We start from the raw sequence: 16,272 nt of genomic DNA, 5'->3' as shown, positions 1-16,272 counted from the left end.
ATGTTTTAAATCATGTTAATAACATTTTAGAAATGAATCTAAACCCTCTCCAGAGAACCCTTGACTAAAATATGGTCTTTTGTCTGACATTTGCTTCAAAATAGGAGAAATGGGGGGAGTGAATTAGCTCATAGATGGGGTGCATCTAACCATGGGTTAATGGCTGTTGGGGCTGGATGAAGGATATTTTTAAAAATAAGAGTAATAGTATCTAATTTTATGTATGTTCAAAATTCTCCATAATAAAAGTTTTAAAATAACTAAAAAAAAAAAGAAATGAATCTAAACCCTGTTCATACCAAAGAAACGTAAAATGTTTTTAATTTAAAGCCATCTCCACCATCTTCAGTAAATCCCTTGTATGAGAGTTTAATTTGCTAATTAGACTGATGATACCTGCCTTCATTGTGAGTTATGGGTAATTAGATGTTACAATGAACTACTAAGAGAGAAAGGACCCCTCAAAGTGCAGTCAACCAGATCATTATCTGAGGCAGAGCAAGCTAATTATCACCATAAAGTTCAAACTAGAAGAACTGATCTAAACATCTAATGGACAATATTGAAGGGTCAAACCCCTTATGCTTAGTGAATTCACACTATACAATGTTTTTAGTAAATTAAAATGGGCTTTGATATAGGAAAAATATGCAGTATCAGAAAATGTGTACAGAAAAATAGAAAACATGTAGAGACAACCCTCACTGAGTTCTAGAGAATTTCCTATAAACCGAAGAATACAAAAGTCCAAATCCAAAGTTGGGACAACCACTCTCAGGTGACTTAACCCTTTGACTCTCACTTTGGAAGACCTGAGGAGTTAGAATATTCTAGAACAACTCCCTGTAATGGAGCTATAGGAAATTACTCATTTCTCCTCCTCTCTCCCAAGAGAGGCCCCTTTAGTCCTTGGGTGTCAGGGAGGAAAAACGTAAATGTATCTTGAACTGTTGAGGTAGTCCTCATAGTGTGACATATGACAAATGAATAGTGAAGGAGAAAAATATATTTTAGTAGGCCTAACAGATATTGATTATCTCTGTTTAGTCCCCAATGACTGTTGAGACACTACTTCCATGAGACAATATCTTCTGTGGTCCAAACAACCGATTTACAATTAAATATATAGAATGCAACTTGTTTGTAAATTGATGATACAGAAAGATTTCAATACCTAAATAAATTACAGTAATGAGATTATAAAGTTTTCTTAAATATTTATTACTGTGGGAAATCCTGACAGCACATGGCCCTTTCAAGATGCTGACACATAATGACGTCCTTGTATTGATCACTCATCACTTAGTCGTTGCCTTTGATTGTGCAGTGGTGTCACTTGCGTCTTCTTTAGTCCCTTGACAAGAGAGTAAAGCTGCAGTTTTACACACATGCAGTGTGTTTTATAGCCCGTAGAATCTTTCTTTGCAGCTTACACACAATGGAGAAGGGAAGCCTTGTGTTGGGGAGCACTGAGCAGAGGGGCAGGAGCAAAGAGGCACACAGTAGAACTTGCCTCTTAGTTGAGAGAGCACAATACTGCTTAAATACTCATATTTGATAGTCTGTGGCTTGCCAAAACTTCTTCCTTTAATTTGCAAGAGGTACAAGATGATGAATCATCAAAATCTCACCAGGAAAAACAAAATTCTAAATTTTTTGTCATTTGTGCTCAGCATTCAAAGGCATTTCTTCAGATAAAAATGCTGTTTTTATTCATACATACAAGTGACTTACTAGTCTTCGATTATTGGCTTAATACACAAATGTTTGTTGAATGAACACTGACCAGTCTCACTGAAGCCTAATTCAAAGCTTGACTGTCCACCACATTCTAGAAGGAAAAAACAATCCCCTAAATCCTTTACGTCTTATAGGTGAGGCTATTCAGGCTTCAAGAGTTTGCATGACCTACTCATATGTATTACCATTGTAGACATCCCTCCCAGGCCTACTCTGATTCCAACCCTGGAAAAAGAGTTTACTTTTCATAGTCTGATCTTCATATCCCTGTTACTTACATGAAGAACAAAATACAGGGGAACACATTTTGAGCTAAAACACTCTCATGGAAAATTCCATCTGTATTTGTTTGTTTTGTTTGTTTGTTTGTTTGTTTGTTTTTTTTTTTTTTTTTTGAGACACAGTCTCACTCTGTTGCCCAGGCTGGAGAGCAGCAGTACAATCTCAGCTCACTGCAACCTCCGCCTCCCGGGTTCAGGCAATTCTCCTGCCTCAGTCTCCCAAGTATTTGGAATTACAGGTGCCCACCACCATGTCCGGCTAATTTTTGAATTTTTAGTAAAGACTGGGTTTTACCATGTTGGTCAGGCTGGTCTTGAACTCCTGACATCAGGTAATCCTCCCACCTCTGCCTCCCAAAGTTCTGGGATTACACGTATCAGCCACCATGCCTGGCCCCATCTGTATTCTTTTACAGTGAAAATTAGAAAGCCAAATATTGTTTTCATTGACCCATTATGTGAAACATAGAACCGTCAATAAAAAGGGAAATTAAGATTTTATAAAACTATACTAGTTAATAAGAAATGAGAATGAACCTCTATGCACAGAGAAACTCCAATACAGAGTAATTCTGACATCTGTTACATTGGATAGCAGGAAGGAATCACAAATCCTACATGAATCCTTATTGCTACAGATCATGCAAAGAGACTTCGTAATATTGCCTTTGATTACAGACATGCCGAGAACATTTGAAAAGTGAAAAATACACAGCATATGCATACTAAGATTCTTCTTCAATGAATATTAGACTATACCTGTCAGAGATTCCAATAAAACCCTCATAATGTCTTAGATACAGCAGAATGAAAGCAGAGGATATAAAGCATATAAGTACATGACCCCAGGAAGGCAGCAAATACTCTTATCTGACATAGTAAGAACTGAGAGCTTGATGCATTTTGTCACAGACAGTAGGAAATATTTTATTCTGTGAATAAATTATCCGATTTGATTTTGTTTCCACTATTTGTTTTTAATTAGGCAAGAAACATTTCCAAATTTAAATCGCTAAGAAATATTTCCAAATCTTTAATAGGTAAGTTCCAAATGACTGTATAGTATTTCATCTGTAGTCAGTCATCTTTCCACTTCAAATCAGAAGCAAGATGCTAAACTTGCTTACTAGTTTGCTATTAACTTGTGGGGGAAAAAATCTGGTTCTTCTTGATATAACAGATATTTTTCTTTCCTGTTATTTTACATGCATTATTTTCAATACACAAAATACTGGGCAAAGCCCTGCTATAAAGAACTCTTTGGTTGGAAAGAGCCCATTTCCAGGATTTTCATCTGACTTTACCCAGCAGGGACCACAGGGCAGAAGCCGTCTTTGGAGTGTGGGCTAGGATTACACGCTGTGGCTGTCAACCAGCAGTAACTGCGTAACAGACCTCTGGCATGTCAGTGACTTTTGTGTTCAAAAAAGGGCAATATTTGCAGTTTAAAAAGCATTTTGGAAAACTGTAGGATGCGAAAACCTTATTAGTATCTCGCATCTAGATAAGGAGAGGAGAATGTTACCCCAGGATTCATCAGTCACATACTCTCTATGCACAAACAACCATGAATAATTCAGCTGCAACTAATGTTTGGCGTTTTTTCTAAGCATTTTCTACTTCCTTCCTAGAACACCTGAAGGATAAATTGGAAGAATACATGGCCCGATTTTCCAAAGTGAGGATTGTTCGCACCAAGAAAAGAGAAGGACTCATCAGGACCCGTCTCCTGGGGGCATCTATGGCCAGAGGAGAAGTCCTGACGTTCCTGGACTCCCACTGCGAGGTCAATGTGAACTGGCTGCCCCCACTCCTCAGTGAGTACAGGTTGCTAGGGCACCATCCTGGGATGCCTCAGGGGGAGTGAGCGGTTTGCTTCTATTTAGTTTGCAATCAACAAATGCTAGAGGTCCCTTCTACAAGGTTTCCAGTAGAAGCCTTGAATTTTATATTTACCACTGCTGAAAACAGTTTTCTAGGTAACTGCTTCAGGCAGTATTCTACATAATGCCATAAAATTGGCATTTTAAATAATACCAACTTCAAGCTAACTTACAGTTTTAAAAAGGTTTCATTTATCTTAGATATCCTCCTTTAGCGTTGTCAAATTCACTGGGTGAACACTAAAAGAAAAATGTATCCCAAAACTCTTTTATAGTCCTGTAACTACAGCAAGATTAAAATACACACACACACACACACACACACACATTGAACAAGTATTACAGGATTGTTAAGAAAAGAGGAAGGAAAAATATTCATCCCCAGAATACAGTTAAAGTGTAAGCACCTTGACATTTTCTAGGATTTATAATGCCGTTTCTTTTCTGTTATTCTTTCCACTTCTGGCACCATCCTATAGCCCTAAATATACAGTTCCCTGTATTTACAGAGATTCCTTCAAACACAGCGCAGCTGTCCAGGTGCTGTGTCTTAAATGCTCACAATATGGCTAAGCTGAGGGAAACAAGATTATGTCATAACACACTTGGACTGTTAGATACACAAAAGAACTGAAAGTAATTTAAGGTAGAAAACATACGTGTAGTTCAGTTCAAGCTTCATTACTTTTGTTTTAAAACGAAGTAAAATATAAAGTCCAGTTGTAGATAAGAAATAGTCAGTTTGAAAAAAAAAACCCCTCCTTCTAAAAAGTTGTCGGTGCACACATAGTGTTCACCTTTCTGACTTTCCTAAATCAACTTTTATTGTAAAAATATCCCTGGCCTTGGAACTAAAGTCATTAGCAACTGCCTTCACAATAGCTGTCTCAGAAAGAACAGTTTGCTATTGACTACTGTGTAGGTTTTCAGCAAGAACCAGCAAAGCTCCATTAGTAAAAGATGTGGGGGGAAAATCAATGGAAACTGTATAGGATTTAAAACAGGAAACAACCAGTACCCAACACCCCCCACCACATTGCCCAGCCACATACCCCTGCACAGATGACTGCCCAGCTACCCTAATCAACCAGAATGTTTCGGTGCCCCTGCAGTCAGAGACTCCTCTGAGCCTTTAATTAAAAGTACCTTGTCCAAGGACACAGCAATTTAGAGCTTCATCAGCAACAGTGAGATTCCCTCAAACAGAATTTGACCTATATGGTGTTGAATACTCAAGGAAGTCAGCAAAAGGCCTAATTTATTTATGAATCAAAGCAAATCCCTAAATGCCAATTATTGAGTGTCTGATTGTTCACTATGAATCTAACTAAAAAGAAGAAGACAGAAAAAAAAAAGAGTAAGAGAAACCCACAACCCACATTTCTCATTAAAGTATTTCATTTCCTGTAGTCCTGATGGATAAGAAATGATTCAAGTTCAGGATCACTATCTTTTTTTATTTTCCTCTATCAGTGTCTTGACACATCATCCAAAATGAAAAAACAGGCAGAGCCACACAGTTTCTTGGCTCATTTTTCACCTCGGGATTATACCTGAATTTCAATTTCCCATTAAGTCTGTTTGTTTGATCCCTGGAAATTGAAATGTAGGAACAAGCCTTGGATGAAAAATTAGTCATGCTGCTTTCAACCTAAGCTAGTACAGCTGGATAAGAGTGAAAAGGAAATTTGAAGGAAAAGTTGACAGTTACTTTAACAGACACATTCTCTTTGGGTCACCTTGGGACTCCTTGATGGTCAAGGAACTTGTAAATCAACCTGATTCTGAATTTGATTGAAGAAAGTCACTGAAACTTTAATACTAAAATACCTGCAGGGATGAGATAAAAAATATTCTGGACCCAGCAACGTCGGTCTCCTCTGTCAAAGACATCTCAAGCCATTATAAGGCTTGCCCTGGTAAAAAACAAATGCTTAGCCATCCCTTGGTGGAGATTAACTAGAAATGGTGCTGGGGGGTCTCTTCATCTGCTAATTAAACTAAAGTGAGACTAAGCCCACCTCTGGCTCTTTGTGGCTTACCAGGACCATGCCCTAAAATCGTAACCCTTTCCACACTCCAGTATCCTGCATTCCCCTTCCCCTGTTTTATTTTTTTCCCATCTCATTTATCACCTTTTAAAACACTATATAATTTAGCTATTTATTATGTTTATTCATTGTCTTTGCTTCATTCCTAAAGACAGAATTGTTTGTGATGTTATTCATCATGGTATCCCCAGAACCTAGAAAAAGTGACTAGCACGTAGTTTCTAATCAATAAATAATCGTTGAAATATGAAAAGAATGACTGGATGGATAAATGGATGGATGGATGGATGGATAGATGGATGGATGGATGGATGGATGGATGGATGGATGGATGGATGGATGGATGGACGGACGGACAGACAGACGGATGGATGGATGGATGGATGGATGGATGGATGGATGGATGGATGGATGGATGGAAAGGCATATGGACCTAGAGGGGAAAGTGTTCACAAAATTCTGTGGTTTCCATCCCTGTTTCATCAGTGTCATCAAAATAAAACCGCTTATTATTACAACCAGTAAAACCTTATGCTTTTTATCCTATGCTTAAGAGAAACAAACTTCTGAAGCAAACAGACAGTTTCCTTACTGCAGGAACTTTATCCCCAAAACAAATTACATTTACTCCGGGCAATCTCTGGGGAAACGAAGTATGATATGGAAACAACCAAAATTCCTAATTGTGCTAAATGATATCTGTTTTTTATTTGTTTATTGTCACATCTAAAGGTCTTCCGAATAACAAGAAGGTCTGCCTATTAGACAGCAGTGGTCTGTTACAATAAATATTAACTAAATTTACATTCTTGGAAAGAAAGTTTCCTCACAGATAGGTATTGTAGCTAAGCCAAAGGATGCAAATGCCAGTGCCCTGTGCTACCTGTTAAGTCATCACAATAACCATAACCACATAGGAAAGGAAGGTGCTGGAACTGAAAAAAACAGATCACTTCTCTGCTACCATGAGAACAATCGAACAATCGAAAGGTCAGGTTTGAAATTGGATTGTTAAGCAGAGGTTGCATCTTGGTTATTGCTCTCAAAAGCTGCATAACCCTTGACAAGTTATTTAATTTCTCTAATCTTACCTTCCTCATACATAAATTGGGGATAACAATAATAGTTACCCTACAGGGTTGCTAAGAGTATTAGGAATAGCATGAGAATAAATCACTTGGTAGTTACTCAAGAATTTAAGAGTAGTAGAAGTCATCGCAGTAGTATAATATCACGTAATACTTTTTCAAATATGATGAGGGAAGAAAATGTATAGCTTTGATCAACAGAGTTTAGCTCCAAGAACAGTGGCAAAATAGGACTTGGAAAAATCTCTGGCGAACCTGAGAGCAAAGAATTCTATGTATGATCTGTCAGCATTTATAGGAGAGCAGCCACCATGATTGTTATGAGATTAGATGCCACAAGATCCATGAAGTTAAATATTCACATTTTGGAACCTCCGGAAAGCAGGCCAGTATTTTCTCAGCAGGCTCCAGCAGTATGCTTGAAAGAACACAACTACTGTTTATACTCTGCGCATGTTGGATGCACGATAAAATGACAGATTGGGGACAGGTCAGAGCAAAAATGTGACACAGGGAGAGCTAAATGGACTTCTGCAAGTCTCTCTGGGACATAACTTTCTTAAAGGAAAATACAACAACTCTTATTGGACCTAATTGCTGTCCCATCACGTTAAGTCCAGAATTCAGAGATTCCTGAAAAGTGCTCTAAGGACGACAGGAAGCCAAGGCTATAAGCGTTATGCATTAGTAGGGGACTATAGGCTTCTCTTTGCTGAAAAATGATAGATGACCTAGGCAGGCATGTCATTACCTATTTTGTGCTTTAATTTTTCAGACCAAATTGCACTAAACCACAAAACCATCGTGTGTCCCATGATCGATGTCATTGACCACAATCACTTTGGGTATGAGGCACAAGCTGGGGATGCCATGCGAGGAGCCTTCGACTGGGAAATGTACTACAAAAGAATCCCCATCCCTCCAGAGCTCCAGAGGGCAGATCCCAGCGACCCTTTTGAGTGAGTAGCAGCCAAGGGAGGGGCCGAGGGAGTGAGGGCAGGTAACTCATTGCAGTGTTAAACCTGGGCTCAAGAAGACAATTATCTCTAACAAAATGGAATAAAACAGGTGGTAACAATATGCAAAACATCAGAGAAAGGTCAGACCTACACCCTGTAGAAAATTAAAAGCTGTGCTGAATTCATGGATCACTCCTTCTTAAACTTTGCTAAACATGAAACTATACAGATGAAAGAACCACAAAAATGCATAAACAGAAAATACATATAGAAGGAAGGCATGTTCCCTTCTAAGACGCTTTCTTATTTTCAGGTGTCTCTGTTCTTTTGACTTTTCCCTAAAGGATTACTGAAAACAACTATTTTGTTTTTCTTTTATTAGAAATTGATATAAAATATGAACCAGTGTTTAAGCCTACTTTCTACACCCTGTTGGAAATTGTTTACCTATAATGGAAGCGTGCTCCTAAGCAGGTGTTCCCACAACTGAAACATGGGGAATTCAATCAAAGTGATATATCCAGAGTCAATTATCTTTGATAATCCTGCCCCTAATTTAAGTACATACTGTACAGAGAAGAAGGTACAGCAAAGATCTAATGATTAATTTCTACCAGACGACATCCCGTTTTTTCAGTGTGGACATGAGAAATATGCATTTAAAGAAAAAGAAAAAAATATGTATAGTTTAGTTTGACAGACTATCAAGACCATTCATAGTAAATGGTAAACTTTTTCCAACAGTTAGCCCAGAGATAACCCGAGGCATACTATATATCTATTCTTCATACTGCACCCTTTGACATCATTAAAATTGTTATTTAAAAACTATTATATATGTTTTTCTTAGTACAAGAAAAATAGATATATCTGTGATCAAGCTTTGCACACTCTGAGTCCATTTAAAATGCATTAAATATTATTGTCTTTTCATCAATAATATGGGCTGTAAAAGTTTGCAGTAAAGAAGCTACTGAGTACAAAAACCACTTCTCTGACACTAACAGTTTAAATTACAATAACATTTCAAAATTATCAAGAAAATGTTTCCTACACTTCTAGTCTTTAGAAAAATGAACTCCTGGGGAAGCAAAGGGAATTTCAGAAGACATTAGCTTGATACCACGCTAGAGAAGTCGTTTCTTTTGTAAAATAAAGCGCTCTCATTAAATATCCAGAGCTTCTGGAGTTCAGCCTCTTTTGACTCTCCACTTACTGGAGAGTTTTTGAAAAGAAATAATAAAGGACCTTTATTACTTCCTCAAATGCTTTGGCCAAAATTTCACAGATATTCAAAACTACTAGAAAAGCTTTTTAGTAATCTAAGCAAAAGCGTTTCTAATAAGCATTTGAAGTGGGCTTAGCTGAGAGATGCTCTTCAGACTTCTCTGAAGGTAACCATCTGAAAATCTTGACAGAGAGGGGCTTAAGGTGGGACGAGTGACAAAGGTGTGAGGTGATGCATATGTTAATTAGCTTGATTTAGCCATTCCACAATGTGTACATATTTCAAAACATCATGTCGTACATCATAAATATATACAACTTCTATATGTCAGTTTAAAATATAGATGAGAAAAGAAAATAAATGTAAAACATTTTAAATGTAAAAAATTTTTAAAACATGCATGTGGAGAGGAGTACAAAAGGCCTTAACCATGGTAGAACTGTTATTAGATGCCGGTCCACAGCAGAAGAGCCACAGTTAGGCCACTACAATGCGAAAGTACCATGTTTTAAGGGCTGGAACTCACCCAGGCTGGCTTCCCAAATGCCGTGATAGTGACTGGTTATCATGAACTTAACTTTATTTGCACTGTGATCGCAGAGTAGGGGTCCTGCTTCCTGAAACAGTGAGATCAAAATGCTATCAGAGGAATCTGCAGTGGAGACAATTCTAAAAGCATTCTCAGTGCCTGTATTGACAGTCAAAATTTTTGTCAGGCTGACTCTGACTGTGGCTATTACAATATCAAGCGCCTTGCTTAACCACAGAACTGGCAGAATTGGTAACTTTCAGAACTAGGTTACCTCTTGTTTCTGTCACCTACTTAGGTGGTTGTTGAACTGTCAAAAATTGCATTCATCTATTGCATATTGCTATCTTTCTGCCTTAAGTCTTATTGATTCCTAGGAATGTGGACACTTTAGCCTCCTGTAATAAATGTAACTTGTAGGAGGTGTCCACTTTGATCTTATAAACCGTGTTTGCCGTCCTGATAATAAAAGAATGGTTACCCAAGCAGCTCTGAGCAGTGTATCGGCAATTTCATTATCACGGCAGTCACCTGAATGTGCTTATAAACAGACAAGCTTTAGGCTACAACTTGCTTCTCTAGCTGTAAAGCTTTAAGGTGCACAGAATGAAGGCAGTGTATCTATACATCTTTCTTACAGTCTTTCATGTTTCAAGAGGCTGCTGCCAAAGAGTGTGGTTTTCTGTGGGAAGACAGGGAGAGGAGGCTGAAAAGCTGGGAAGAAGGGAAACAAAGAAGAATGTACAAATGTATCACAAACCCCAGGACTTTTCGTACAATAAGGATGCAAAATTTATCTATCTTTAGCAAGTTTATCGAATGTCTTATGTGACAAGATTTGAATTATCTCATTTATTCTGTCATTACTTGAATTTTCAATGACTGTTGATTAGAGCAGTGTTTTTCAAGCTGAAAATTCTGTGAAAGTAGTGGGGCATTAACAGTATTTAATTATTAATGAATTGGATTGAATTCAATTGAAAATTTTAGAGTGTTATACTAGTGGGTAGGTATAAATGTCATTTCTCAAATATTCAACTTCAGTTATAAGGTATATATGAACCTGATGTCATATAAACTGTATTTCTTCACATACACTACACAATGAAAGAGGTCAACATCTACTAACTTTCTAAACTAGGAATCAAGACCTTCAACAATGGGTCTAGAAAAGAAAAGGAAAACTTATGGATAACTTTGAGCATTAAGAAAATATTTATTGATATTTACAAAGGGATCCTGTTTTTCAACAAACTGCTACTAGAATGTAAGAGAAAAAGCAACATTCTTGATACAAATTATCATATAGTGGTCATAACTTCTATTGGATTGGATACATTTAAGAAATATTTTGGCTGGGCATGGTGACTTGTGCCTGTAATCCCAGCACTTTGGGAGGCCGAAGTGGATGGATCATTTGAGATCAGGATTTCAAGACCAGCCTGGCCAATACAGTGAAACCCCACCTTTACTAAAAATACAACAATTAGTTGGGCATGGTGGTGGGCGCCTGTAGTCCCAGCTACTTGGGAGGCTGAGGCAGGAGAATCACTTGAACTCGGAGGTGGAGGTTGCAGTGAGCAGAGATTGTGCCACTGTACTTGAGCCTGGGCAACAGAGCCAGACTCCGTCTCCAAAAAAAAAAAAAAAAGAGAGAGAGAAATATTTTGGGGCCAGGAGCAGTTGCTCTCACCTGTAATCCCAGAACTTCAGGAGACCAAGGCGGACAGATTGCTTGAGCCCAGGAGTTTGAGACAAGCCTGGGCAACATAGCAAAACCTTGTCTCTATGAAAAAAAAAAAATAATAGTGGGGCAGTTTATTCAATTTTGCATGACTGTAGTCCCAGCTACTTGGGAGGCTGAGGTGCACAGAACACCTAAGCCTAAGAGGTTGAGGCCACAGTGAGCCATGATCGCACCACTGCATTCCAGCCTGTCTCAAACACAAAAACAAAACAAAATTAAATTAAAATAAATTTTTAATTTAATTTTCTAAATTAAATATTTGGGGTTATTTATTAAGGAAGAAACCAGAATGCTCCCTCTTTCTGATGACTTTTATCATGACGTAATGCCTTGAGAAAATTCTTGTTATTCATGGCTTTTAGATGGTTTTCTCATTACTGGTCCATCTTGAAATCAGGGCACTTAAAAATGAAAGACTTTTCTATGTGACAAAACATAATATGCTCCTTCAGCCATGATGACAAAGAGAAAGATGGTCGTTTGCTTTCTAAAAGTTTAGAGTGGGCCCGAAGAAAATTATCTTGTCCAAATTCCCTTCAATGTGAGCAACCACTAGACAATGTCCAAGACAGGCATCCAACCTCTGCAGTAACTCATCTTTAAAGTAAATTTCCTACCTCAAAAGATATCCTTTCTATTAGACTTATTGACAGACACATTTTCCCTCACATGAAGAAATTCTGCCTTTCTGATCCCAAATTGTCCTACTCGAGATACAAGGAATATTGAATTGGTCTTTAATGACAGAGCTATTAGAAATATTTGAGAACAATTGCCATGCCCATACTACTCAAGAGGGAAAACAACAAAACATTTTTCTTTTCCAGGCTACATATTTTCAGTTCTATCACCATGTTTTCCAGGTCTACTAGAATCTTGTAAAAGTTCACACTCGTTGATGTAACGCGTCAATATATGTAAATTCACTTCACTGCTGCAATACTATTAACGTTTCTCCAACTTGTCTCCAAGGGCAGCGTGAAATAGTCCATCCAGTATATCAGGTATCCAGACCCTAATACATGACTCTGTCAACTGTAAAAATCAAGTTAATTTCTAGAGAATGTATGCAGGTTCCTAGATATGCTTCCTTTTGCTAAATACAAAGAATCGATTCAGCAGTTTATTCAATTTTGCAAGTTGATTATATTTTTCGGAATCCACCTCTATTCTGTCTTTGTGATTGTGGGAAAATTATCTTTGCACTGCCAGTCTTCCTCAGATAGATCTTCACAATTCCTTAAAGACTTATAGAACTAAGAGTTTTAATTACCATCGATGGAATTCTTGCCTAGACTTATTAGTGAGAACTGACATTCTCTATTTTCCATCTATTTATACTACCAATTTCCAAAATGTTTAAAATAAGTATAATAAATATATACACACAGCAATGGGGAAAAAATTCACAGGCTACAATCATCCTTTTTTTTTTTTTTTTTTTTTTTTTTTGGAGACGAAATCTCACTCTGTCGCCCAGGCTGGAGTACAATGGCATGATCTCGTCTCACTGCAACCTCTGCCTCCCGGGTTCAAGAGATTCTCCTGCCTCAGCCTCCTGAGTAGCTGGGATTACAGGCGCACACCACCATGTCTGGCTAATTTTTGGATTTTTAGTAGAGACAGGGTTTCACCATGTTGGTCAGGCTGGTCTCAAACCCCTGACCTCATGATCTGCCCATCTTAGCCTCCCAAAGTGTTGGGATTACAGGCATGAGCCACCACACCCAGCCACAATCATCCATTCTATTCTCTCAGAAACCACTATGTTCCATAGACATATCAGTCTGAATTCAGTAATTCCTCAACCAGGGCCAATATCTAGCCTACAAATGTCCCTAGGCACAGATAGCAGTAGCTGTGACCCATTGCCAAGGACCTCAAGGTAGGCACTTCAGACATGGAAGATCCTCTGACATGGGCCAAAGGTGAGATCCTTGTGAGCTGGTTCTGCAATCCAGAAGTGTGAGGCATAGCTCATGCTAAAATGGAGAAAATTCTACCTCTCTGCTACAGAGAGTTGTATCACTGTCACACGGAAGTGGAATGCTTTCTATAGATTTACTGATAGTACCTCCCTTTGTTCTTCCAAGGGACACCATGCAGAATTTGCAGACTCTCTTTCTTGTATAAGAATGTGAGAAAGTGCTGATGTCAACACCGTGTGAAAGTCAGTGGTTCTTAGGTAACAAATATAACTTTCTGCTAAATGTAGGCTTAGAATAAAATCAGAAAAAAAGTGCAAATAATCATAAATTCATCAAGCTAGAAGAAACCTTAGAGACAATTCAACTTCTCATTTTTTATAAAAGAGGAAACCTAAGCTATACAGTCTAAATGACTTATCCAGTGTCACCACCAGCAAATTTAACAGCTACTACTGGAATCTGGGGTTGCTGACTCATCATTCCATGCTATTCTTTCTTTCACACATGTTGATGGAGGGGAAATTAACAGTTGTTAAATGTCTACTGCTATGGGTCAGGCACTTTGCTAGGAAATTTGCATATCTTCTTAACCCACTTAACCCTTATTTCAAGCCTATGAAATATGTAATTTTTACAAATGAGATGATTCAGGCTCATAGAGGTGAAGCAGTTTTCCCAAGTTTACACAGCAAATAGGAGTAAGAACGCAGAGTAAGAATTCCCACGATTCTGTGGAGATTTTCCCCTCCCGTTCTACTTAGAGAAGACACATTCTCTAGTGGTTAAGGAATAATCATACTCAAATAGGGAAAAAGCCTTCAGAGAGTACAATTACTTCTTCCCTAAACACAAGAATGCAGCTGATAAGTGAATATCGTAAAGTCAAAACATCACTAACCTTTACCAATCCTTACAGAAAGTCTTATTTCAAAACACATTCAGGACACTGGGCCAAACAAAATCACTCCAGGTCTGCCTCATACAGATAGACTTGTGCCTGCACAAGGGTGCCCAGTGGAGAGTGTAAGTAAGGCTGAGATTGAGCCTCTGTTCATAATACCGAAGACCCAGGTTTGGGTTGACTAATCTGGAGGAAGAGGGGCTCTTTCTCCTTGGTGGGCATAGAACCTCCACTTTTTTAACACAAAGGAAATAACAACAGATTGACGATCAACTTACTTGATGCCTAGAATAAACTATTAGCTTTTATCAGAACCTTGTTGATGGCACTAATTTACCTTCAAAATTTTAGCATCCCACTTGGGTAAATTTCATTGAGGGTTAGGGGTACAGTAGCCTACTCAGAATTTGAAAATAAAGATAATCTGTTTTACACAAAACTCTTTCCACATAGGTTTTGACCCAATATTATTAATTCTACGTTTAATCAAAATCAGTAAAGCATGAAATTGATTTCCTATGGAAAAAGGGACTGGTCAAAACTGAATTTAATGTAGAATATAAGCTTAGAAGGATAACTTTGGGGGTTTTCTCCACTTTCACCTCTAAGTTTAATTAGATAGTGTTCATCCTCCCTTTTATTCTCTCCTGCCCCTGTTAGGATACCTCCATAGCATGGAATATCCATTTGGTAGAGTGGGAGAACTTTGTTCATTTCCTGCTTCTCAAGTCAAGTCAATATTCTCACAAATTTTGCAGATCTCCATGAAATTGCTACAAATCTTCCTCCTCCTCAAAAAGTCAAATTGATACATAAAACTACCAAAGTATGTGCTCCTTGACCTCAACCTCCAACCATGTAATTCTCTATGATTGAGGTTTCAAAACTGAAGTTTCAAACATTTGAGGGATTAGATTAGAATCTATGTTAATCAGTTTAGTCTAGAGACAAGTTCCAGGAGAGTTAACTAGGTCTTCAGCTCTCCACAACCACAACCACAGATCTTGCCTGAACTTCTCATTATTTCAGAAGCCCCTCAATTAAACTGGCCAAATAGTCTATTTAATGAAACCTGTGTAGTATGTAATATGAAAACTAACATCTGTTTAGCACTTCACCATATGTAAAGCCCTCACTACATTACCTAATTAACTCTATGTAATAATCCTTTTGAATGGGTTAAAGTAGATATTGTGGTTTTCTAATTTTGCAAATAGAGTGAGAACCAAATAAATGAAGAGACTATAATAATGAATAAGGGACAAAATCAGCACTCAAATCAATGCCTTCATTCATTCATTCATTCAGATTTCAAATGTTAGGTTTAATCAATAGTCTCATAGGACTCAAGTTAATGCCTTCTTTCATTCATTCAGACTTTGAATCCTAGGGTTAATCAATAATTTTCTTTTACTCTTCTTGTAAGAGAAACTTAGGCACCCATTAAGTGAAGTCGTTTTGTCAATTAATGTTTCATAGCGAGTTCATAATAAGAGCAGGAAAGGAAACAGATTGCCTTGTTCACCATACTGTGTTCTTATCATTAGACCAAACTAGAGCTGATAGGTTGAAAATGTCAGCTTTCAGTTACTAATGAAGGGAAATGTCAACAATGCCAGCTTCTGGTCTCTTTATAACAAGATCTAATTCAATATTTGACAACCGCAAAAGGACAAAATGTTTAGGGAAAAGACTGTCGAACTTTTAAATGGTGTCCTAATCTACAGAAGGTGAGAATAAAGGAGTAGAAACAGCTCAAGTGTTTAAAAAACTAATCAAAATATTGAATAAAACCAATCTCCTTTGAAAGCCCAGAATACACACTCACTGAAGATTTTTTGAATGTAAAGTAAAATAGTATAACACGGGCAGAGATGTTCCAAAGCAAAGTTGTAAATTACCCGTCTCTCCTTTTGAAGCCCCCTCCCCCATTGCTT

At 37.8% G+C, this 16,272-nt stretch overlaps 1 protein-coding gene across 2 annotated transcripts in view; it reads left to right on the top strand.

Annotated features, from left to right (window-relative positions):
• GALNTL6 (polypeptide N-acetylgalactosaminyltransferase like 6) overlaps nt 1–16,272 on the top strand; it is a 1,207,198-nt gene that overhangs the window by 977,722 nt on the left and 213,204 nt on the right. For both annotated transcript variants that reach the window (XM_003899362.5, XM_003899363.4), the window contains 2 exons: nt 3,653–3,838; nt 7,819–8,002. In XM_003899362.5, the coding sequence (XP_003899411.2) occupies nt 3,653–3,838; nt 7,819–8,002 (370 nt within the window). The remainder of the gene's footprint in view (nt 1–3,652; nt 3,839–7,818; nt 8,003–16,272) is intronic.

Source organism: Papio anubis, chromosome 3, assembly GCF_008728515.1.
Source record: "Papio anubis isolate 15944 chromosome 3, Panubis1.0, whole genome shotgun sequence".
Lineage (NCBI taxonomy): Eukaryota > Metazoa > Chordata > Mammalia > Primates > Cercopithecidae > Papio > Papio anubis.
Note: the sequence above shows the minus strand (reverse complement) of the source record. Positions and strands in the feature narration are given on the sequence as shown.